This window comes from Octodon degus, unplaced genomic scaffold, assembly GCF_000260255.1.
Source record: "Octodon degus isolate 3935 unplaced genomic scaffold, OctDeg1.0 scaffold00007, whole genome shotgun sequence".
Classification (NCBI taxonomy): Eukaryota; Metazoa; Chordata; class Mammalia; order Rodentia; family Octodontidae; genus Octodon; species Octodon degus.
In genome coordinates, this window is record NW_004524583.1 from 29,550,411 (window position 1) to 29,570,702 (window position 20,292).

The 20,292-nt window shown below is 39.1% G+C and overlaps 1 protein-coding gene across 4 annotated transcripts in view; it reads left to right on the forward strand.

Moving 5' to 3' along the window:
* Positions 1-20,292, forward strand: part of Pcnx1 (pecanex homolog 1) — a 134,443-nt gene that overhangs the window by 14,824 nt on the left and 99,327 nt on the right. For 2 of the 4 annotated variants that reach the window (XM_023703281.1, XM_023703282.1), the window contains 4 exons: positions 2,838-2,883; positions 3,565-3,654; positions 7,126-8,832; positions 18,159-18,291. In XM_023703281.1, coding sequence (XP_023559049.1) covers positions 2,838-2,883; positions 3,565-3,654; positions 7,126-8,832; positions 18,159-18,291 — 1,976 coding nt within the window. The remainder of the gene's footprint in view (positions 1-2,837; positions 2,884-3,564; positions 3,655-7,125; positions 8,833-18,158; positions 18,292-20,292) is intronic. The other 2 variants (XM_023703279.1, XM_023703283.1) reach the window with 2 other exon arrangements.

Genomic DNA, 20,292 nt, shown 5'->3' on the forward strand with positions numbered 1-20,292 from the left:
CACTTTGGCATGGCTGGAGTGTTGTGGGGATCGAACTACAGCAAACTGAGGCTGCCAGCATTGTGGAAGCAGCCACTTAAAGAACTGAGCTAGGGCCAGCCCCCCATTTATTCTCTTACTAGACATAATAGCTGTGTCTTAGTCCTTAGTTCATTTTCTCTTGGCACCTCTACCCCAATCCCTTTGGTCTCTACTCTTTCTTTTATCATTTATTTGGGGAAACTAGGGACTTAAAACAGTATTAATCTATTATCTCTAACAATTATCTTTTTTCCCCTGCTTTTCTCTCCCTTTCTTTTCTTTCCTTTTGTCATCTATCTTCTGTCCAATACTTTTGTGCTGGATAGTACTCAAGGCATCTTAATGGTCCAGGGTGAGAATTTTAACCCTAGAGTTTGTATGTAACCTGTGACATAAATAACCAAGTTATAAATGTTGTGTATGTTACTAAGGAATTAAATACAAAGTCCTCTCACAAAGTAACAATTACCACTGGGATGAAACAGAAAAAGGGCTGACTTCAGAGGAAAACTAATGTGAGATACAAAGGCAGGGCTTCATGGGCAGGTGCCATATACTCTCTAGTTGGCCTTGGTCTTCTGACATCTAGCATTCTCAGTCCATTCTGGACCTTTCTTTTGACACTGCAGCTAAGAAACACTGGAATGCTTTACTTTATATAAGCCGCTTAAGATGCTCTACTTCTGAGTAGAGGGAGATACCAGTTTTTCTTACGTGTTTTCTTTTTTATTCTTAGAAAATTTAACAAGTGAACTAGAAGAAAATTGACATAATTCATGACATACATAATACCAGAGTTTTTCAAAGCCTTTGTACTAGCTGCATCCCCAGCTGTTTTGAGACAGGGTCTTGCTAAATCACTAAGTTGCCTCATCTTCCCAAAGTGCTAGAATTACAGATTTGTACCATTATGCTCAGCTGATAAAGTCATTTTAAAATAGAATTACAGGGTACTGTTCTCCTTTGGAGCTCAGTTCTCTTAACTGAAAGTGTTGTGAATATTAATGTTGTTGAGTGACTTTCTCCAGTGACACTTTGGGGACTGTATTGCATTTGGATGTACTTTTGATTCCTTATGGTCTATCACAAACAGTCAAGATTTTTGATATTTTGGAAAAATCATAAATAATACAGAAAGGCATGAAGAATAAAATATGATCACTTCTAGTATCTGTTAAGGTTGCTGTGGTTAGCCAAGTAATAGAGTACTCAACAGCAGTGACTTTGAGAAATAGAAGTTTGTGTTTGTCAACAAATCTGAAACTTAGTTTTTATTGGCTACACCAAAAGTTTATGACTAGATTTTCCCACATCTGCATGCTTATCTTTAGTTACTTTTCACTGACATAATTCACACACTGTTGTGCACGTCTTGGGTGTCCATCTCAGTGAATTCAGCCCTTTAGTGGACATCCTCTCTTCTGTCTCTGTATTCTGAGCAGATTTCTTGTGGTGTACTTCTCTTAAATTGAAAGGGAAAACTATCAAATATGTAAAGAATTATGTCATGTTTTTATGTTTTATTTTATGAAGCTAGTTTTGTATAATTTCTCGTTCTTTCAGTCTCATGAAAAGAAGTTGTAGGAAGAGTTGCTAAGACTCTTGATGTAATTAACTATCATGTTGTTTGGATTCCTTATTGTGTTCATGAAGTTGGTGATTTTTAAAAACATATATATTTAGGACAGAGTCTGCAGGGTCTACAGGGTCACACTATGTAGATTGGACTTGTAGTGATCCTTCTGTTTTCAGCCTCCCAAGCACTGGGATTACAGGTGCGTACCACACCCAGTCTCAATCGCTGTCTCAGTGTATTGGGGGGGCTGGCATGGCAAGCTGGGGATTGAACCTGGGCCACTCCGCTCTTCCTGAGCATGTGTTTTAGTCTGCTGAGCTATCTAACTGGTCTGTTTATGTGCTTTTTATGGTCGTATAATAAATAATGGTCATAAAGATTTAGGAAAGTGTTATACCATCTTGAATATAAAAACTAAAAGTTTATTGGCCTATTTTAGTTTTCTAATTATAGTTTGGCCTTAAAAATGGCGCTTTATGGATACCTTCAACTTTTTGAAATGTTTTAGGCATCTGCAAAGAAGTATTGACTTCTCTGGAGCTGAGGATGCTACATACTATTATACTAATGTTTAGACAGATATATATTGTTTCTCTGTAGCTGTGAATATATTTTTTGTCCCACCATTCCCAAACCTTTTCTGTATGTCCTCCAAAAAGTCCATTGCAGATAGACTGAATGCCTGGTTTTGCTTTGGTTTATAACATGCCTATGCCATGAAGTGATACAGAAAGGGATGACCACATGACCACATGACTACATGACCACATGACCACATGACCACATGCATGGCTTGGGTTAGAGCGTTGGGCCCTGTGGCTGTGTAGTCCCGAGCTTGCAGGGAGACCAAGAGTAAGCGCCTCCCTCTGCGTTTCAGCAAGGCAGGTTGTGTTGGCCCCGATGGAACATGCCCAACAGGTATCTTTTAAGATTGATAAGGGCCAGAATTTGATCCCCAGTGTGCCATGGTGGCCCTGCCCCCGGTGTGCACTGAGGCAGCGACTGATACTGGACGTGGTGGTGCAAACCTGTAATCACAGACTTGGGAGGCTGAAAATAGGAGAATCACTATGAGGCTGATCTACGTAGTGAGACCCTGTAGATACTGTACTAAATACAGAATAAAAAAAACTGATAGTTTGTTTAGATAAATTAATAATTTTATTTTATAATCTTACTAGTTTGAGTTACTAATGACATAACTCTATTTTCATTAGTTTATTTTAACTGATGTTTACAGATTGGATCCGGATCCTCCCGTCTTGGAACAGCAGCCACTATTAAAGGTAGGCATGATGTGACTTGGATGTTGCGTCTGACTTTCCATTTCTTCCTTTTCTCCCCCCTTTGGTTGTAGTGAAGGTAATAGTACTGTACGTTTAGAAGTGTTAGAAGTCATTTTACAGAGAAAGCTCTCAAGATTGCTTGATTTAAATTGTGTTCATTTTTTATTATCCAAATTTCACAAAAGTGATTAGTCATTTGTGTTATAGTACATGAATTACAAGTTGGAGTTATCAGAAACTTTGTTGCTTAGGGAAAATACTGCCGGAGGTTTAGGAAATTCATAGAAAGCTAATCAATTTGATGTGAAATTTTCATTGTGAGTACAAATGAAGCAGTGAAAAAAGGAAAAATTTTCCCCCCCTTTTGTTTTACACCTCTATGTAAGCTATATTTTTTGTCCAACAACTTTTTAGGAGAGGGAAATTTATGTTACTTCATAGTTTATTACAGTCTGCATTTCCTTTTTCAAAATTGCTTGCCCAGTTTTCCTGGTAACATGATAAAGGAAGTGTTCTGTCATGTGGCTTGAAGCTCTGCAAGGCTGATCATGCACCCTGGGAGCCTATGGCCCTCGTGTGGCGCTCTCACTAGTGTGGCCCTGGGGGCACAGGACACTCCTTGGCAGCCACCTGCCTCACCCCTGCTGGTCTTCTTGGTTATGCCAGTGTTCCTCTTTGCAGGGGATACAGACACCGCTAAGACTTCGGATGACATCAGTTTAAGTCTGGGCCCGAGCTCTAGTCTCTGTAAGGAGGGAAGCGAAGAGCAAGGTAAGACCTGCGTTCTTCACAGTGGCGCTGCGCAGAGTGGTGCCTGGGTGAATCTGTGGGCCGGGTTGGTCACGCTTTGACAGAATTTTGTAATTTAATTCAGTTACTTTTAAGAAGCATTAAAATGACTTGTATAATGGCTTCAAAAGTACTTTTACTCTGCATATGTTCTGCCAAATCAACATAGAGAGTTTTATGTGATGGGACATAAGAATTTGCTATTCCTGTAGTTGTTCACAGCATGTAAACCAGCTAAATGGAAACGTTGTATGTAAAATTGTTATTTTCCATTTAGTATGATTTTTGAGTGCTGCTCTTTTCATCTCTTATCTAACTGTGGAAGTTATAGTATGTTAGGTAAATAAATTGCTGTTGGACTCTCTGATAAACTATCCATTTCCAACAGGGTGCCTTGTAGCAGATTGCTATCAGAAATTTTGACTGTACGTAATTTTTTTTCCTTCTGGTTTTGAATTTTTTTTGTGCTTACATTTTCTTTTTTTACCGCCTAAAATACTTTGGATTTTTGTAGTTATTTTAACATATTTTCATGTGTGATTTAAAATTTCCCAACATGAAAAGAAAGATAAGTCCTCCCCATTTTTAAATGGCACTTATTGAAGGTTATATATAATCAAGGAGCCAAAATTGGGTGAGAAATCTTAATCTGTTTCCATTCTGTTATTACCTGTTGCCTTTGTCGCTATGGGCAGTGTTAATGAGCAGACCAGCTAACAGATTTCCTAATCGTGATCCTTATTTTTAAGCTATACAAAGTGACAAAATTATGATTTTTTTTTCCCGCATCAACTTGATAACTTTTACAAGTCTATTACAAGTATGTTTTGTTGCTGGTACTTGGAAGCTCATTACTGTAATTCTCTGTTTTTTTGAAACTAGAGTCACTGTCATTATTTACTTGCTTTTGTGGAATCTAAAGTTTGATGCTATTCTCAGATAAGGATTGTTATGGTTTAGAAGTTATTTAATCATTACTATTCTACTGCCACAGAGTCTTATAACTTGCTTTTACCCATATAGTGTTTTTTCATGCGGAACACTTTTCAGTATTGGAAATAAATCAGTAAACAGGCCCCAAAAGAGCGTTTTTGTGGCACCCAGACTAGCGTAGAGCCTAGGGCTGTGCGTCAGTATGTGTGCGGTAGGCAGTGCCACAGGGAGGGGGCGGTGGGAGCGGAGAGTGGGGGCTTGTCGTGTTAAAGAGAGAGGCTGAGGGAAGAGACCTGAATAAGGAGAAGGCAGTGGCCCAGAGCGCCTGGGGAGGGGAGCAGCTCCTGCGGGGCAGAGCAAATGGCAAGTGCGAAGGCTGCAGAGGAGGACCGACAGCGTGGCCTGTCAGGATGTGTGAGGGGCCACACTGGGCTCTCAGCCGTTGTAGAGATGTTAGTTGTTCTGAGCGCGTGTGTCACATTTTAACAGAACACTGTGGTTCCTGTTGGGAGGGTATATTGAAAGGGACAGAGGCTGAAACAGAAAGCTCAATTGGCAGATTATTGCCTGAATCCAAGGCTAGGGAATGGGTCTGTGTAGAAGATACTTAAGATGACATCGGTGATGGAGTTAGATGTGTCATGTAAGGGAAACATTCCTAACTCAAGGCTTTTGGCTTAGGTGAGAGAGTGGAGTTCTGCTTAGCTGACAGGGTGAAGAATAGTTGCAGCAGTCTGGGGGAATGGAGTGTTTAGTGTGACCTCCATACAGCCAAACAGAAGTCTGAATTTCAGGGAGGAAGTCTGGGTTAGGGCTATTTAGGAGTTGCTGGTGTGTAGAAACAAACAAAACCCAAAGGTTAAATAAGGACTTGGCATGGTAGTGAAGAGGCCTGGCTCCCTTTTCCAGATCCTTCTTGGTCCTGGCTCTGGTAGTGAAATACAGTATGAGCACATGTATTTCTCTGGGTTGGATGTGTAAATGGTTAGCAGTTAGGTGATAGCAGGTCCTCTGTGTGTCACATCACTCCAGATTGTCAGAAGAAGTCTGAGGATGGAGAGGTGTACTTTCCCTTTCTATTTCTTTATTTTCTTGTTTTGGTGGTACTGGATTAGACTTACTTTTTTCTTTTTCTCTATTTTTGAATTTTGAGATAGGATCTTGCTAAATTTTATGGTCTGGGCTCAAATTTGGGATCCTTTGCATGAGCCTTTTAGCATGCTGGGGTTACAGGTGTGTGCTACCATGCCCAGCTTAACTCGTAAATTTTAGAATTTAAAGAATATAAGAATGTAAGTACAGTGATAGTGTTTTTGTGCAAATAATAAATAATGTGGTCTTAGTTATCTTGGATACTTTAAAACATGAGAAAAAGCCTAACAAGTCATTTGTAAATCACAATTTGTATGGTATATACTATAGGCTGTATCGTAAGTTCTTAAATATTTAAATCTAATAAAGTTTTAAAATTTAATCTTAGGGAGAAATGTCTGCTTTTACCATTGATTCTACTGGGCACATTTTCACTGTAGAATCCTTTATGTTTTGTCTGTGTGGTTATGACAAGAGTAATTTTTCTAGTTATTGAACTAATAGCAGGTTTAAGTATCTGCCTGCGTGTCAAAATGTACGTCTTAAAATCAGCTTTTGTGCAATACAGTTGCCAAGCCGTTATTCTGATTATAACTTAGGTAAATAGGTGGATGTACTTACTTATAAATATCTACATTTCTCATTATATTTACAAAGTTTATTTGGAAATTCAATTGCTGTGCTAAAAGGACGATTAAAGAAGTGGTGTTACAGATACACGTTCTGTCATTTTTATGAGACATTCTGTAATTGCTATATATCTGTGATAAAAGAATGAATGCAGTACATTGCCCTGTAATTATTGTGGGTTTTTTTAGTCATAAGGAACAGTAAGCTATCTTGCATCATTATGCAATGTTTTATTTGAACATTGATTAGCCCTTTGATTTTGTTTTCTTTTTCTGATTAGGCTTTTGTTGATTTGTTAAATTGTTCTAGTTTTTCAAAAGGATTTTAGTAATGTTAGGTGACATGACAAGTTGTGATGGCATTATGTCAAGCATTGTTATTAACTCCGTATTCCTTGGCTACTCCTCAAGGTTGGTTTTATAGAAGAAGAGATTTAGAAGGGTACTCACTGTCACTTCAGTGGTAGAGATAGAGAGCTTGCTTTAGAAATCCAGGTCCATTGTAAATATATTCCCACCCCTTCTTAATGTTACTGATAGTCTATGGAGCCTTTTTGGGGGCCAGTTGAGTAACTCAAAGATGTGAAAATTCAGTTCATTCCATTAGTTGAAAGCTTTCTTTGTGTAGCTGAAACAGAAACCAGCCCTTAGGAGTGACTTGCCAACTGTTAGTCAGTGAGCTGCTTGAGAAATTGTTTATACTTGGTTTACTGTATGCTGTGAATTCTTTCCGTTGTTAAGTCGGAGAGAAGCAGATCAGACATCTGTATTAACATTTCCAAATATGTATTCGAAACAGATTTGGCCACCGATCGGAAGCTCTTGCGCTTGGTCTCCAATGATTCCTTCATCTCCATTCAGCCTTCCTTGTCCTCTTGTGGGCAGGACTTACCGAGGGACTTGAGCGACAAAGCAAGCTTGCCAAGTCATAGCCAGCACCACCACCTCGAGCAGTCTCTTTCCAGTGCCTGTGACACAGAGGTAGCTTCCCTTGTGCCCTTACACTCACACTCTTACAGGAAAGATCACCGGCCACGAGGTGTGCCACGGACGTCTAGCTCTGCTGTGGCTTTTCCTGACACTTCGCTAAATGACTTCCCTCTTTATCAGCAAAGACGTGGGTTAGATCCAGTTAGTGAGTTAGAATCTTCTAAGCCTCACTCTGGATCTAAAGAATCCTTGGTGGACAATTCCTGTCTACCAGGGGAATTTCAGCATGCTGGTGACCTGAAAAGCAGTCATCCACAGCCTCCCACAAAAAGCGGGAAGAGCAGAGCATTGAATGCCGACAAAAGCATGGACAGTCTGAGGAGCCTGAGCACACGCAGTAGCGGGTCAACAGAGAGCTATTGCAGCGGGACAGACCGTGACACCAACAGCACCATCAGCAGCTATAAGAGTGAGCAGACCAGCTCCACTCACATAGAGAGCATCGCCTCAGAGCACGAGGAGTCTCCCAAGGTGGCAAAGAGGAGCACTGGAAACAAAGAGTCCTGTCCTGACCCCGAGGACAGGAGCAGCTGTGCCAGTGACAGAAGGACTAGCAGTGACAAGACTGTCCTAGAAGGGAGTTCAAATAGCGGGGCTCCTGAGGCCCAGGACTCTCAGGCCTCTGATGAGATGCACAGCCAGAGAGGAATCAGCACCTCTGCGTCTGAAGACGCCAACAAGAACCCCCACGCGAATGAGTTCCCTGCGCCAGTGAACAGAGCACCCGAGAAACCTGCCGACAGCAGAGAGGAGCAGAGTGAGAAGTCCAGTGTGGTGGGGAATTCAAAAGTCTGTGCAGACACGGGGGGAAAGCAGAAGGAAGGGGATGTGCGGCCCAAGTCCTCTAGCCTGATCCACAGGACGGCCTCTGCGCACAAGCCGGGCCGCAGACGGGCGGGAAAGAAACGGGCCAGCAGTTTTGACTCGAGCCGACATAGGGACTATGTGTCTTTTCGAGGTGTTTCTGGAACCAAGCCGCACAGTGCTATATTTTGTCATGACGAGGACTCTAGTGATCAGAGTGACTTGAGCAGAGCATCAAGCGTGCAGTCTGCTCACCAGCTGAGCAGTGACAGCTCTTCCAGTGCCACTTCTCATTCATGCCAGTCTCCTGAGGGCAGGTACAGTGCTCTGAAGACCAAACATGTTCATAGGGAAAGGGGGGCAGACTCTGAGCACATGCACAGAGCCCATCTGGGTCCTGAGGGAGCCAGCAAAAAGCGGGCCACGCGACGGACTTCCAGCACAGGCAGTGCCAAGACTCGTGCCCGAGTGCTGAGCCTGGACAGCGGCACGGTAGCATGTTTGAATGATTCAAATCGGCTCATGGCACCTGAAAATATAAAGCCATTAACCACTTCAAAATCAGATCTTGAGGCCAAAGAGGGAGAGGTGCTGGATGAGCTGTCTTTACTGGGACGAGCTTCACAATTAGAGACAGTCACTCGATCTAGGAATAGTTTGCCAAGCCAGGTTGCATTTCCAGAAGGGGAAGAGCAAGACGCCATCAGTGGAGGTAAGTAAGCTGTAAGAAGAGACTTCCTCAAGTCGCTGCTGACCTGGTGCTGGTGAGGGGAGTAGTGCTTACTAGGATACACTTTCTGTTAGTACTCCTACTCTGTTAAAACAAGCCTTCTTCAATGAAGGAGGAGGTGGTTGTCTCAGAGAAAAGTTTCGGTTTGAACACACCAAGATGGAAGTATTTCATTTGTCTTACTAAGTATATCAATTTGTTCTCCATTTTTTATTTTTTATTTTTTGAGTCTGGGTCTCCCTGTGTAGTTTAGGCTGGACTTGAACTCACAGTGTAGCCCAGGCTGGCTGCAAACTCGAGGTGATCCTTCTGTCTCAGCTTCCAGTGTGCTGGGATTATGGGTGTGCACCATCACACCCTGCTGTCACTTTGTTCTTTATGGCCTCTACTTTTCTAAGCAAAAATTTTCCCTTCTTTTGTATAACAATAGCAACAACAATGTTGAACTTATTAGGACACCAAACCACTTACAATCATCTCTTCTTAAAAATTATTGCACTTTACCAGTGTATGTTATGATGATGGCGGGATTTATTTCAGGAAGTTGGTGCATGTATATAATGTGTTCCTTGGTTTCAGCCCCAATACCTCCTCTCCTTTCCTGGCTGCCCCCTCCTGGATCTAGACATCTGCCTCCTGCTTCACGCCTGGTCGTCCCTTACGCAGTGTGTGCTGCTGAGCGGCCAGGACTAGATCATCCAACCTGCTATAGAAGGTTTTCCCCAAATGAGTACTACTTTATCTCTGATTAGGTACTTTGAAAGGAAACTGATTTGTTTTGTCTGTCTCTGATTTTGTTTCTTGCTTAATTCAAGTTTTAGTCATGAAAAGTTCGTATTTTTTCTGTAACTTAAGACTTTTCTTTGAAGTTTGTTAAATGGAGGTTTGTAGCTTACGTTGGCATTTTGCATCTGTTGATGGGTGTATGATGCCACTTAGGACAGTGATGGTAGTTTGGTTAAAGTAATGTCTTACTTATTTCAGATTTATGAAGAGGTTGCGCAAAATTGTATGGGTGGTTTTATATTATGGGTGTGTTTGGTCTCTGACAGTACTTTTTATCTCAGGGTTTTTTTTCCTTTTTGTTATACCAGGTATCAAACTCAGGACTTTGCCCTTGCTAGGCAAGCACTTATTCCACTGAGCTATCTTCCCAGCCCTCAGAGTTGTTTGTTACTATTTTCTCCTGCTAAGAGTACCTTTTCTTCTGATGGTTACGAAATGTATGTCCTGAACGGGCCCAGATGTAGAGTTTCTGTCCCTTGCACCTTAGGCTTTTAGTCTCTACTCCCCTCGCCTTTATTTGGATTTGTATCATTAGTGTTAATGTGTAGAATCTTAGTGTGGTAACTGTTCAGTCTCTTATGAAAAATTAAGCTGGATTTTCTGTTCGTACAAACATTTCTAATCATATGACTGCTTTTGTTTGGTCTTTAAGAGTTTAAATTTCATCCAGAGTATTTTACAGATTGGTATTGTAGAAAGCATTCTGTGTTTTTTTCTTTTTTTGTAAAGATTCTAATAAAAGTTTTCATTACTAATGAGAATATAAAGACACAGTTTTCAATGCCTAAGGAAGAAAATAGTTCATCAGATCTAAATATTGAGAACAGATTATATCTGAAGTAATTATGATTATTTGATATCAATATAGCAATTAAATTTCTTGGAGTTTTTGAGTGGATACTATTTTGTTTTAATGATTTCTAATCATAAGAACAAGAAACCAGTAGGTTTATAATATAGCTTAATTTTTAAAGTTATCAAAATAATTTTAAAGAGTACACTTACTGTGACAGAAAATATTGCTATTCTAAATATTGTTGAAATGTAATTACTAATAAAATGTGCCAGATCAGTAATAAATCTTTGTCTGTATTTATATTGCCATTTCCTTTTTACAGGGAATGTGGGATGTTCCATTTTTAAGGAAGAGTTGTATGGAAGGTGCTACATAGTTTTTAGTATATCTTTTGAACCTTATAAACTCTCATTTTTCCAAATTTCAACTTTTGTTCTCTGTTGTTTGTATTTTTAAAAAAATGATTGCATGTTCATAAACAACTGAATTTTTTAAAAAAAAATCCTTTGGTGGAGAAATGTAATGGTGGGCTGTTGAAAATCGTTTTTTGCCAAAAAAAGGCATTAAAGGCTATTTTTATTTGAGCTTCGCTGTATTTAGAATAAAGAGTAAAACAAAGCTTAATTATGTTGGGAATTTATATTTAATTGTTTTTTCATTACAACTAAATACAGTGATTTAATTGAGGATTTTATTTGGGCTGTTGGAAGATTGGAAGTAGGGGGAGGAGATTTGTTTTTATTTTCATTATTTAAAAATTACATAGAATCTCAAATATTATAGGTATTCATGTAGAGAAACGTTATTTGTTACAGTTTGATATAGGAAAAGTGTAGTCTGCCTTATATACAGTACTCCAGAAACATGTCAGCAGAACATATGTGTAGGCATAAAACCGTAAGTAGATTTCAGTGAATTTTGAGGTATTGACGAATTTTCCAAACATTCTTTTTTTTTTTTTTTTTGGGCGGAACTGGGGATTGAACTCAGGCCCTTATGCTTGCCAGGCAAATGCTTATTATACTGAGCCATCTCCCTGGCCCCTCCAAACATTTATTCTTAAGGTGGATGCTGTTTATTGTGTGAAGGGCAGTATACTTTTGTTTGCTTTTTTTTAGTTCCTGGAGACAGGAGCTCGGCTTTGAACTCACTGCAGTTTTCTGCCTCAGCCTCCCAAGTGCTGGGATTACAGGCCTGTGCTACCACACATGGCAGGAAATGTAGTTTAAAGTAAAAAATATTTTAGGAGGCTGGGGAAATACAGGAGACCCTGTACCAAATAAATAAATAAATTAACAAATTAATTAATAAATTAAATTTTGTAATAGGAGGTAACTTAGCTAAATCATATGGAATATTATACCTTCATTAGGGCATGTGCTCTGCTGTTGTGACTCTTGAAAAGCTACTTACGTGCTCTAAGTTGCATCTCTACCTTAAAATGAGATGAATGTAGTGTCTGTCTGTTTTATAAGGTAGTTATGAACTTCATATGTATTAAAAGAGTGAGTACCTATGAAATGGTTAGAGCTGTGTCTAATGCTTAATAGTGCTTCTGTTGTGGTAGACTGTGGGCTGTTACGCTGCAGACAGATCTTGCCATCTGACCCTTTTAGTTCAATGATGTGAAATTAAAGTAGAAGAAATTAAATGCACATAGAAGGAAGTTAGAGATACTCCAGTGATTGTGTGAAATTTGACAATATTAAAAATAAAAGTATCTGAAGTCCTAATTTCTTACATAATACCAACAGAAAAATCATTTTTAACATCTAATCCAGTAACATGGATTGATAGACTATACCATATAAATTGTCTTTTGATATTCAACTATATAATGAATGTTTTCATGACCGTAATGACAGCAGAAGAAATACACAGGTAATCCTCCAGGAGGAGCTGAATTAACTGTAGAGCAAAGCAAGAATATATGAGGGATGCTCCTTAAATGGAGGGACAAATCATCTGTTTAATTTTGATAGTGTTCAATGATACCGTGGTATCATAGCTTAATAGTGTATTACAGAATGTGTAAGGTATGAGGACTGTGTAGGTGGCTGACCTTGATTCATTAAGGACATGTTTAGGCTGTCTCGTGAGGAGTGCTCAGACATTTAAAGAACTCAAAGGACGCTCGTTAAGGATAGTGAAGCATGTTTGGTAAAATACTTTTCCCTCACAGCAATACCAAAAAGAGATTTTTGTTAGTGAAGTAAATAAATGTTTATGTATCGAATTTTCAGAACCCATCCATGCCTAATTTTTGTCAGATAAGAACAGTGTGTTTTTCTTTGTAGCAGTGGTGAAATTTGGAATAAGAAATCAGTTACACTTTAATACCTTTATTGCTGACTGAGTACTCTGGCAAGCAAGTAAATCTGCTCCTCATCCTCGGTTGTGAAACATGGATCATACTGTCCAGGCTGCCTCCCAGGAACTGGTTGTCAGGCCCTTGGCAGGCTCAGGGTGGGAGGGTGCTCTGTAGATCCCAGATTCGTTACGTAAACGAACCCTGACGCTTTTCATAAAGTTTCAGAAGTTATTTTCAAATGTATTACTTCATATAGATGTATTTTATATACATATATGTATAGTAATATATATTCTTCATTAGTAACCCTGTATTAGGTGAATTACCTGAAAAATATATGCAAAATTATATTTGAATGAATGTTTTTGAGAAAAGTTTGAATTTAAATCCCATTCACAGCACTTCCCTGGGAAGCGCAAGGGCCTGAGTTCAATCCCTGATTCCACCAAAAAACAAAAATAAAATAGAAATAAATCCCATTCACATAGGATTTAAAAGATTAGGAACTAGCTGTGAAAGTAATTCACTCTTAAACTGTGTGTCTTGCAGATTACTTTGTATGAATTAATCTCTAGAGTATCACTTAGTTTCTTGAAAGCTTTTCATCTGCCAAGTATATTGACTGCTGAGCTTGTGGAAAATATCAGTAAGAATATGTAAGCTCTTTAACTTAATGCAGAGCTGATAATTTTGTTGTTACTGAATAGTTTGTTGGTTTGTCAAAAAATAAAGTGGTCCTTCAGACTGTTTGCACTGATAGGAACTGTTTAAATTCAGAATCATGCTTAGGTTATGATTATTCTTTGGCTTCCCAGAAGATGTTGCTTTTAGAAGCATTTACTTCTTTATCAGAAGACATTATTTGCATGTAGCATTCTTCTTGGGTGGCATGGAAAATAAAGAAAAGGCTGTTTAGATATAATAGAGTTCATGCCTAAACTAAAACATTTCTTTCAGAATATTTTAATTTCTTATTAATATTTTTCTGATCTCTTCGAGGTACCAAACACACCTTTCTCAGTTTTCCTAGATGTATTTTTTTCTACAACATTTTGTGCTGAAAGGAGGTGTTTTCTTAAGTGGTATCTTATATCTAAATTTTGAACTTATTTAATAGGAATTGAGCTAGTGCAAGAGACCAGCCCTTTACATAACTACTAGAAAGCAGCTTCTAGGGCTGGGGACATGGATTAGTGACACAAGTGCCTGCCTAGCAAGTGCAGGGTCCTGAGTTTGATTCCTGCCCCATCAGTCCTAATCACCTAGCTGTATGGCTGAAAAGAAATAGTTTTTTAGGAACCATCTTTATCCCACATATTTATACTTGGAGCTTTCCTGCCTCATCACATTTTGCTCTTACAGGTATCTTTAGCCTTTAATACTTTCACTGTTGCCCTTACTCTTGATAAACAAATGGCTGCACTACAGCAGTTTGGCAGAGGATGTGCACAGTGGCCTCCTTCTTGAGGCGGCAGGTGTGCTTGGGTGTGGTACTTTGTTAGTGATCTCCAGACTAGCCCTGCGGGGCTGCCGAAGGGTTCGGCTCCAGGCGTTTGTGCCTCGTCCAGGAGTCGCCTTTGCCTCGTGTTGCCTTGAGTGACGACTGCGCTGTACTGGAAAAGCCGCGCTGCTTGAGGATCTCTTCTACCCTCACGGTGAATATAAATTTAGGGTTTTGAAGGTTGCATTTTAATGCACGTAAATATTTGGAAAATCAAGACTTAAAATTTTTAAGAAATACTTAAAAATAGGGGCCAGCAAGATAGCTCAGTGGTCTAAAGTGCCTGCGTAGGCAAGCACACAGGGACCTCAGTTTGATCCCTGGCGTCACGTGCCACTCCAGCCCAACCCCCAGAGTGGGCTGAGCGGGACACACACACACACACACACACACACACACACACACCCCTTAAATTTTATGTAACAATTTAATTATATTCCTTAGAAATAATTGATATTTTACTATTTTGAATCACTTGCATGTTGGTGAATTTTTTTCCTCCTTTAATAAACGTCTAAATTTTCATTGTATCCAGATGGTTGATTTTTCATTATTTGCATTTTATATGCTTGCTGTCAGACTAATTTACTTCGTCTTTCTTTGCTAGAAGATCCTGAGTTATATGCGCCAAAATATCAACTTCAGAACCAATTTTTAAAGTCTTTTTTTCCTCCTTTCTGGTGTTTTAGTTAAAAGATACTTTAAAGAAGCTCTTTCTTTTGTGAAGGTAAATGATTCCGTAAGAGTTTGTTAAAGTTGGCTGGCAGAAGTAATTTTCATTAAGTATGACTGTTTTAAGTTTTTAAAAAATTTTTAAATTTATGTATTTGGTACAGGGTCTCACTATGCAGCTCTACACAGAATGTGGTGCCAGGGATCAAATCCAGTCCTTGCGCTTGCCAGGCAGGCGCTTAGACCACTGAGTTGTCTCCATGGCTCCTGTTTTAAGCTTTAAAGATAGCTTTTTCCCCTTTTGACTCAAATAGAATTGGATTCCCCCAGCATCTTGCCTCAGCTAGACATGTCCTGTACAAGTAGCATGTGGCATGGATTTTAGTTTTATTTAGTGTAACCATAAGATATAGCATGGCATTTTTAGTTGAATGTGTGATCCTAGTTGTTTTTATTTCAGTTAAAAAAAATTTTGGTACAGGATCTCACTGTGTAGTTTAGAGGGTCGTGGACACTCTATGTAGCCCAGTCTGGCTTGAACTTACAGGAACCCCCTGCCTCAGCCTCCTGAGTACTAGGATTACAGCCATGTACCACCATGACCCACCCTAGTTATTAAGACAGGTGTTATAGTGAATATTTTGAAAACTTGAAACAATAGGCATTTACACCTTGAATATTACAAAAGGTAACTTAGGCAGTACTCATAACTCTACTTTAATACATTGACCTCTACTTTTTACCTTGATGTGTTTTCAAAACTATTAAGTAATGTAATTTATAACTTTTATAGGTAAAATATAGTGTATTAATAATCAAACATCTTGGGGGCCGGCGAGATGGCTCAGTAGAATAAGTGCTTCCCTGGCAAGCACAAGGGCCTGAATTCAATCCCTGGTTCTACCCATTTAAAAAAAAAAATCTTGTTTTCTAACAAAGATCTCTTGACTAAAAGGCACTAGCATGTTTTGTTTTGAGGCTGTTTACTGAAAAATGATTATTTTTTTATTTAAAATTAACACCAAAGGACTAGGGATATAGCTCAGTGGCACAGCGCCTGCCTGCCAAGCACAAGGTCCTGAGTTCCTGGTGCAAAAAAAAAGAAAGAAAGGTTACCACCATTACTGTTCAGTACACGGAAGCCAGTGAAGAAGGCTCTCTGCTCTTTTCCCTTTTCCTGTTCTCAGGATTCATTGAACACTTGCTGCTTGTTTTGAATTCTTCTGAATAATTTTAGTTCATTTTTCAGATTAGGTTATCTTTTATAATTTATGTCTGGGTAAATTTTCCCAGGGCTGGGATTATAGGCAAGTTGCCACCATGGCTGGTTCACAAGGTGACTCTTGGATTGACTTTTTAAATAGTGACTCCAACCCCACAGCCTGTCTTTCCAGGTGTCTGCGGTCCATCAGCAGGCGTGCCCATGCTCCGTCTAGCGTCCCAATTCTTCCCTTAGCGTCTTTGTTTTTTTTCTTCATTCGGCAGCTGCCCCCACCATGCCTACTTTTTCCTTCGTGACAGTGCAGGCTATGTTTTCATTTCATTGCAGTCCTGATTGTTAGCAATTGGCAGAGTACACATGTGCTTGTGGATTGTGGTAACAAAACAGCAATCTTAACTTTAATATAGCCCGCCATCATGATGGGAATGCCCCTGGCCAGCTGGTGTCGCCAGCCGCCGTCACTGGAGTGCTTGGAGTGTGGCTCACAGACATGAGGAGTGGAATCTTTAATTGTGGTTATTGATGTTTCAGTAGCCTCATGGAGCTAATGGGTTTGTATTGTAACATGATAGCTAAGTAATACTGCACAGCTCTAAATGACCAGCTGTAACTCGGATCTTTTCTTCACTGAGCATATGTAATTTTTGTGTACATAAGCTTTTAGCTTACAAATAAAAGCTTTTTTTATGTTTAAAGAAATTTTTGTGTTGGAAGAGTGTTTTTGCATTAGTTTTTGTTTTACTTGTATTTAGCATCAAAATAGCCTTTCTCAAAGTCAAAATGATTCTCAAAATATTTAGATCATTAAGAAACAACGGTTTATATTCAGATGTCTGACAATTATTTACTGTTCATTTTAGAAACCCAGATTGGCCAATTAGTATGATTTTGTAAAATTTATATAATTCTGCCAAGCCATTGTTGTGATTTTCTCATTGTTATATATTTGGTTTTTAGTTTGAATTTTGACTTCTAGATTAGACTATGAATTTCTCTGCTGTACCTGAGATTTTGAGGATATTTACTTTCTACTTTGAGGGTAATAGGGTCATAGTTTGAACAAATATGTATTTATAATACATTGCATTGTACAGTTAAAGACATTGATGCTATCTTGAATTTTTAATAAATTAGTTACATAGTCCCAAAGTCAGGGTTCTGTTTGAGGCTGCTAAAACTGTGGCACAGAGTAGTACTGAATGGTGAATTCCCTGCCGTGCTGCCTAGCGCCTGCCGTGAAGTAGAGGGGGCCCTTCTTTATGATAGTTCAACGTACAGGTTTCCAGTTTTAAGGTACATACTCAGTAGAAGCTGAACTCAAGTTTAGAGCGTTGATCTTTTCCTGGCCTGGAAATGTGTGATCCAGTCCTGTGTGTCAGTGTTGGCAGGGCAGCTGCCTCCAGCGTCCAGTCAGCCGTGTGAGTGCAGGGAAAGCAGCAGAGGCGGCGCCTGGTAACCTGCTGCCGGATGGTGATGTGTGGTGCGCTAGGTGCGTTCGGTGCCGAAAGGCTGTGACAGTCGCCCTGTATCGTGGGTTATCGGTGTACCTCCGTCCTAAGTCCAGGCGTAACTGTACTGTCTTTGCTGCTTTTCCTGTTCTCATAAGAGTAAAACCTAATGTGCCCATTCCTGTTAGTAGAAACTAACAGATGCTTTAAGGCTGATTTAATTGAAGAATAGAGTAATATGGGACAAAAATAAGTCAGGAAAAGCTTTAGGGATTCAGGGAAGACTGAAGATTTCAGGAAAAGATTTAAAGCAGTAAAGCAGTACAGTTCTTAAAATTGGAAGGTGAAGGGAAGATGATGAGGTCAGGTCAAAGACACAAGTTTTCAAAAATAAATTCACTTCAAGTGGCCCATACCTGATACCATAGGCTCGCAGCGTGTGCTTGAGAACAGCTTGTAGTGGACGTGTGCTCCTTAATCGTGAGGGTGGGACATCAAGGGAAAGACGAGCGCAGCTGCTGTTTCCACTTCTGACCTAGGCTCCTGTTTGACCTGAGTCTGTCTTGATGCAGCAGCACAGGCCAGCGAGGAGGCTGTGTCATTCCACCGCGAACGCAGTACATTTAGGCGCCAGGCAGTGCGGCGCCGGCACAATGCAGGGAGTGACCCTACCCCTCCCACCTTGCTCATCGGATCACCCCTAAGGTACAGTATTTTAAAATTCCACCAAGTTCAGCATGCATGCAGCAAACATTCTAACCTGTTTTGTCAGACTCAAGAAAGCATTAGAAGAGCTTTTTCTTTTTCTTTTACTTCTGTACATTTCAGCTCTTTTAGGCTTTCATTGCATGTGCTATGAGCCTATTGCAATATGCATGCTTTCTGTTGCACTGTGCAAGTAAAATAATCAGGTTGGTCTTGCAATTTTAAGTAGAAAATTTACTTTAGGGTAATGATAAAAAGTCTGAATAGCAGCCTTAAGTTAGCTTTTCTTTTTTTAAATTCCAGATTAATAATATTGATGTATCCTCCCAACATCTTGAAAATGTTTTATATGAACAAGTATGGGACTGAGTGATGAGGTTGTTGAGAAATAACACATACTTGTCCTCAGCTTGATAAGTCAGTTTGATTATTTCATGTCACTAAAATATGATCCATTTGGTTTATATTGCATAAAACTTGGTGTGTTTTATTTCACAGTCATCAGGATCTAGTAAATGACACAGAACTAAAATATTTAATTTATGTAAAGTGTGGTCATTTGGCTATAGCTGCTTCTGTGTATATCTGTGTTAATTTCTCAATCCCTTATAGTATGTTCAACAAAACCATTTTTATTTTTTCTAATATTCCCAAGTAAACAAACATCCCTTTGTAATATTAGGGATCATTTTCCATGAAATTTTAAATATTTTATTCTTGATTACATCAAATCTGATGAGTGTATCTTGGATAAGCAATGTAAAAATCTATTTCGAAGACATCCTTTGTTTTAAAAAAGACAAAATATGAACATCAAAATGTGAGCTTGCCTAAACAGTGCATATATTACACTATGTACTTTTAGCATCCTCTGTGCCCCAAAGCAGCACACGTATTAGTTTCCTGTCACATTGTAATTTCAGTTTAAGAAAGAGGAGTATTTGATAAAATAACTTGACTAAATGGTAGATTAAGGAGATAGCCTTCCCTTCTCTTTTTAAAACCTTGAGAGTAGCAGAACACTGTTTATTAAAACACTTCATTTTATATTCTATTGAGATTTAAGATTGTTACTTTCCTCTGGTTGTCTTACAGCTTGGAACTTCATCTTTTCTAGGTCAAGTTCCTAATTCAGGGATATGGGTTAAGCCAATATTTATAGTGTAAAAATGGGAAGATAATTTAAAAGAAACATCTATTCTACAAAGCTTTGCTTTTTGCAAGCCTCACCCCCTTCCATTTCTTTTCTTACCCCTTTCCTTTCCTCCTGAACGAACTTTCCTTTCTGCTAGTGGATTTGGTGCTTAGTCCGAAATGCAGAAAGAACTGAGCATTTTTTTCTGTTTTGTTTCTAATTTCTTTTTGCCCCATGATTAATACTTGCCATAGACAACTTCTTTGCCTTCCTACTTGTTCCATATTTATATTTCTTAGACAGTTTTAACCTTCTATTTGTAGTCTTTACAAACCCTTTTATTCTTTGCCACCGATGCACCTGTTGCATCTTGCTGACCAAGCAACTGTAGATACATCATTTTCTTCCTCTGCCTGGTGGAATATTAAAGAGATACTGTTCTATCTCCATCCAATTGCATAGTATTTTCCCATCTTGCTCTAGGATTTGAATGCATCATATCTGGGATATGGTGTGGAACTGACTTGTAAAGGGTTTACATTAGAAGTTTTGGAAAGTACTCATTTCCAGTATAAAAGTTGTATATATTCTAATAAGCTGACCAAAATTTAGCTGTGAGGAATTAGGAGAAATGTTATCCTACTAAGGTTGTATTGGTTAGCTGTAAAAACATGCAGATAAAATATATTGTTGTTTTTCAACGTGAGCAGTCAGATAATTCCATCTTTAATTCCAGGATACAGTATTCACTTAAAATTTGGATAACTTGTCAGAAAGGAATAGATGTGACCATACTTCCATTACAGTTACTGTATGGTGCTGTGAAAGTACAAGTAAGACCCCCTCATATTCTGAGGCCCCCCGTA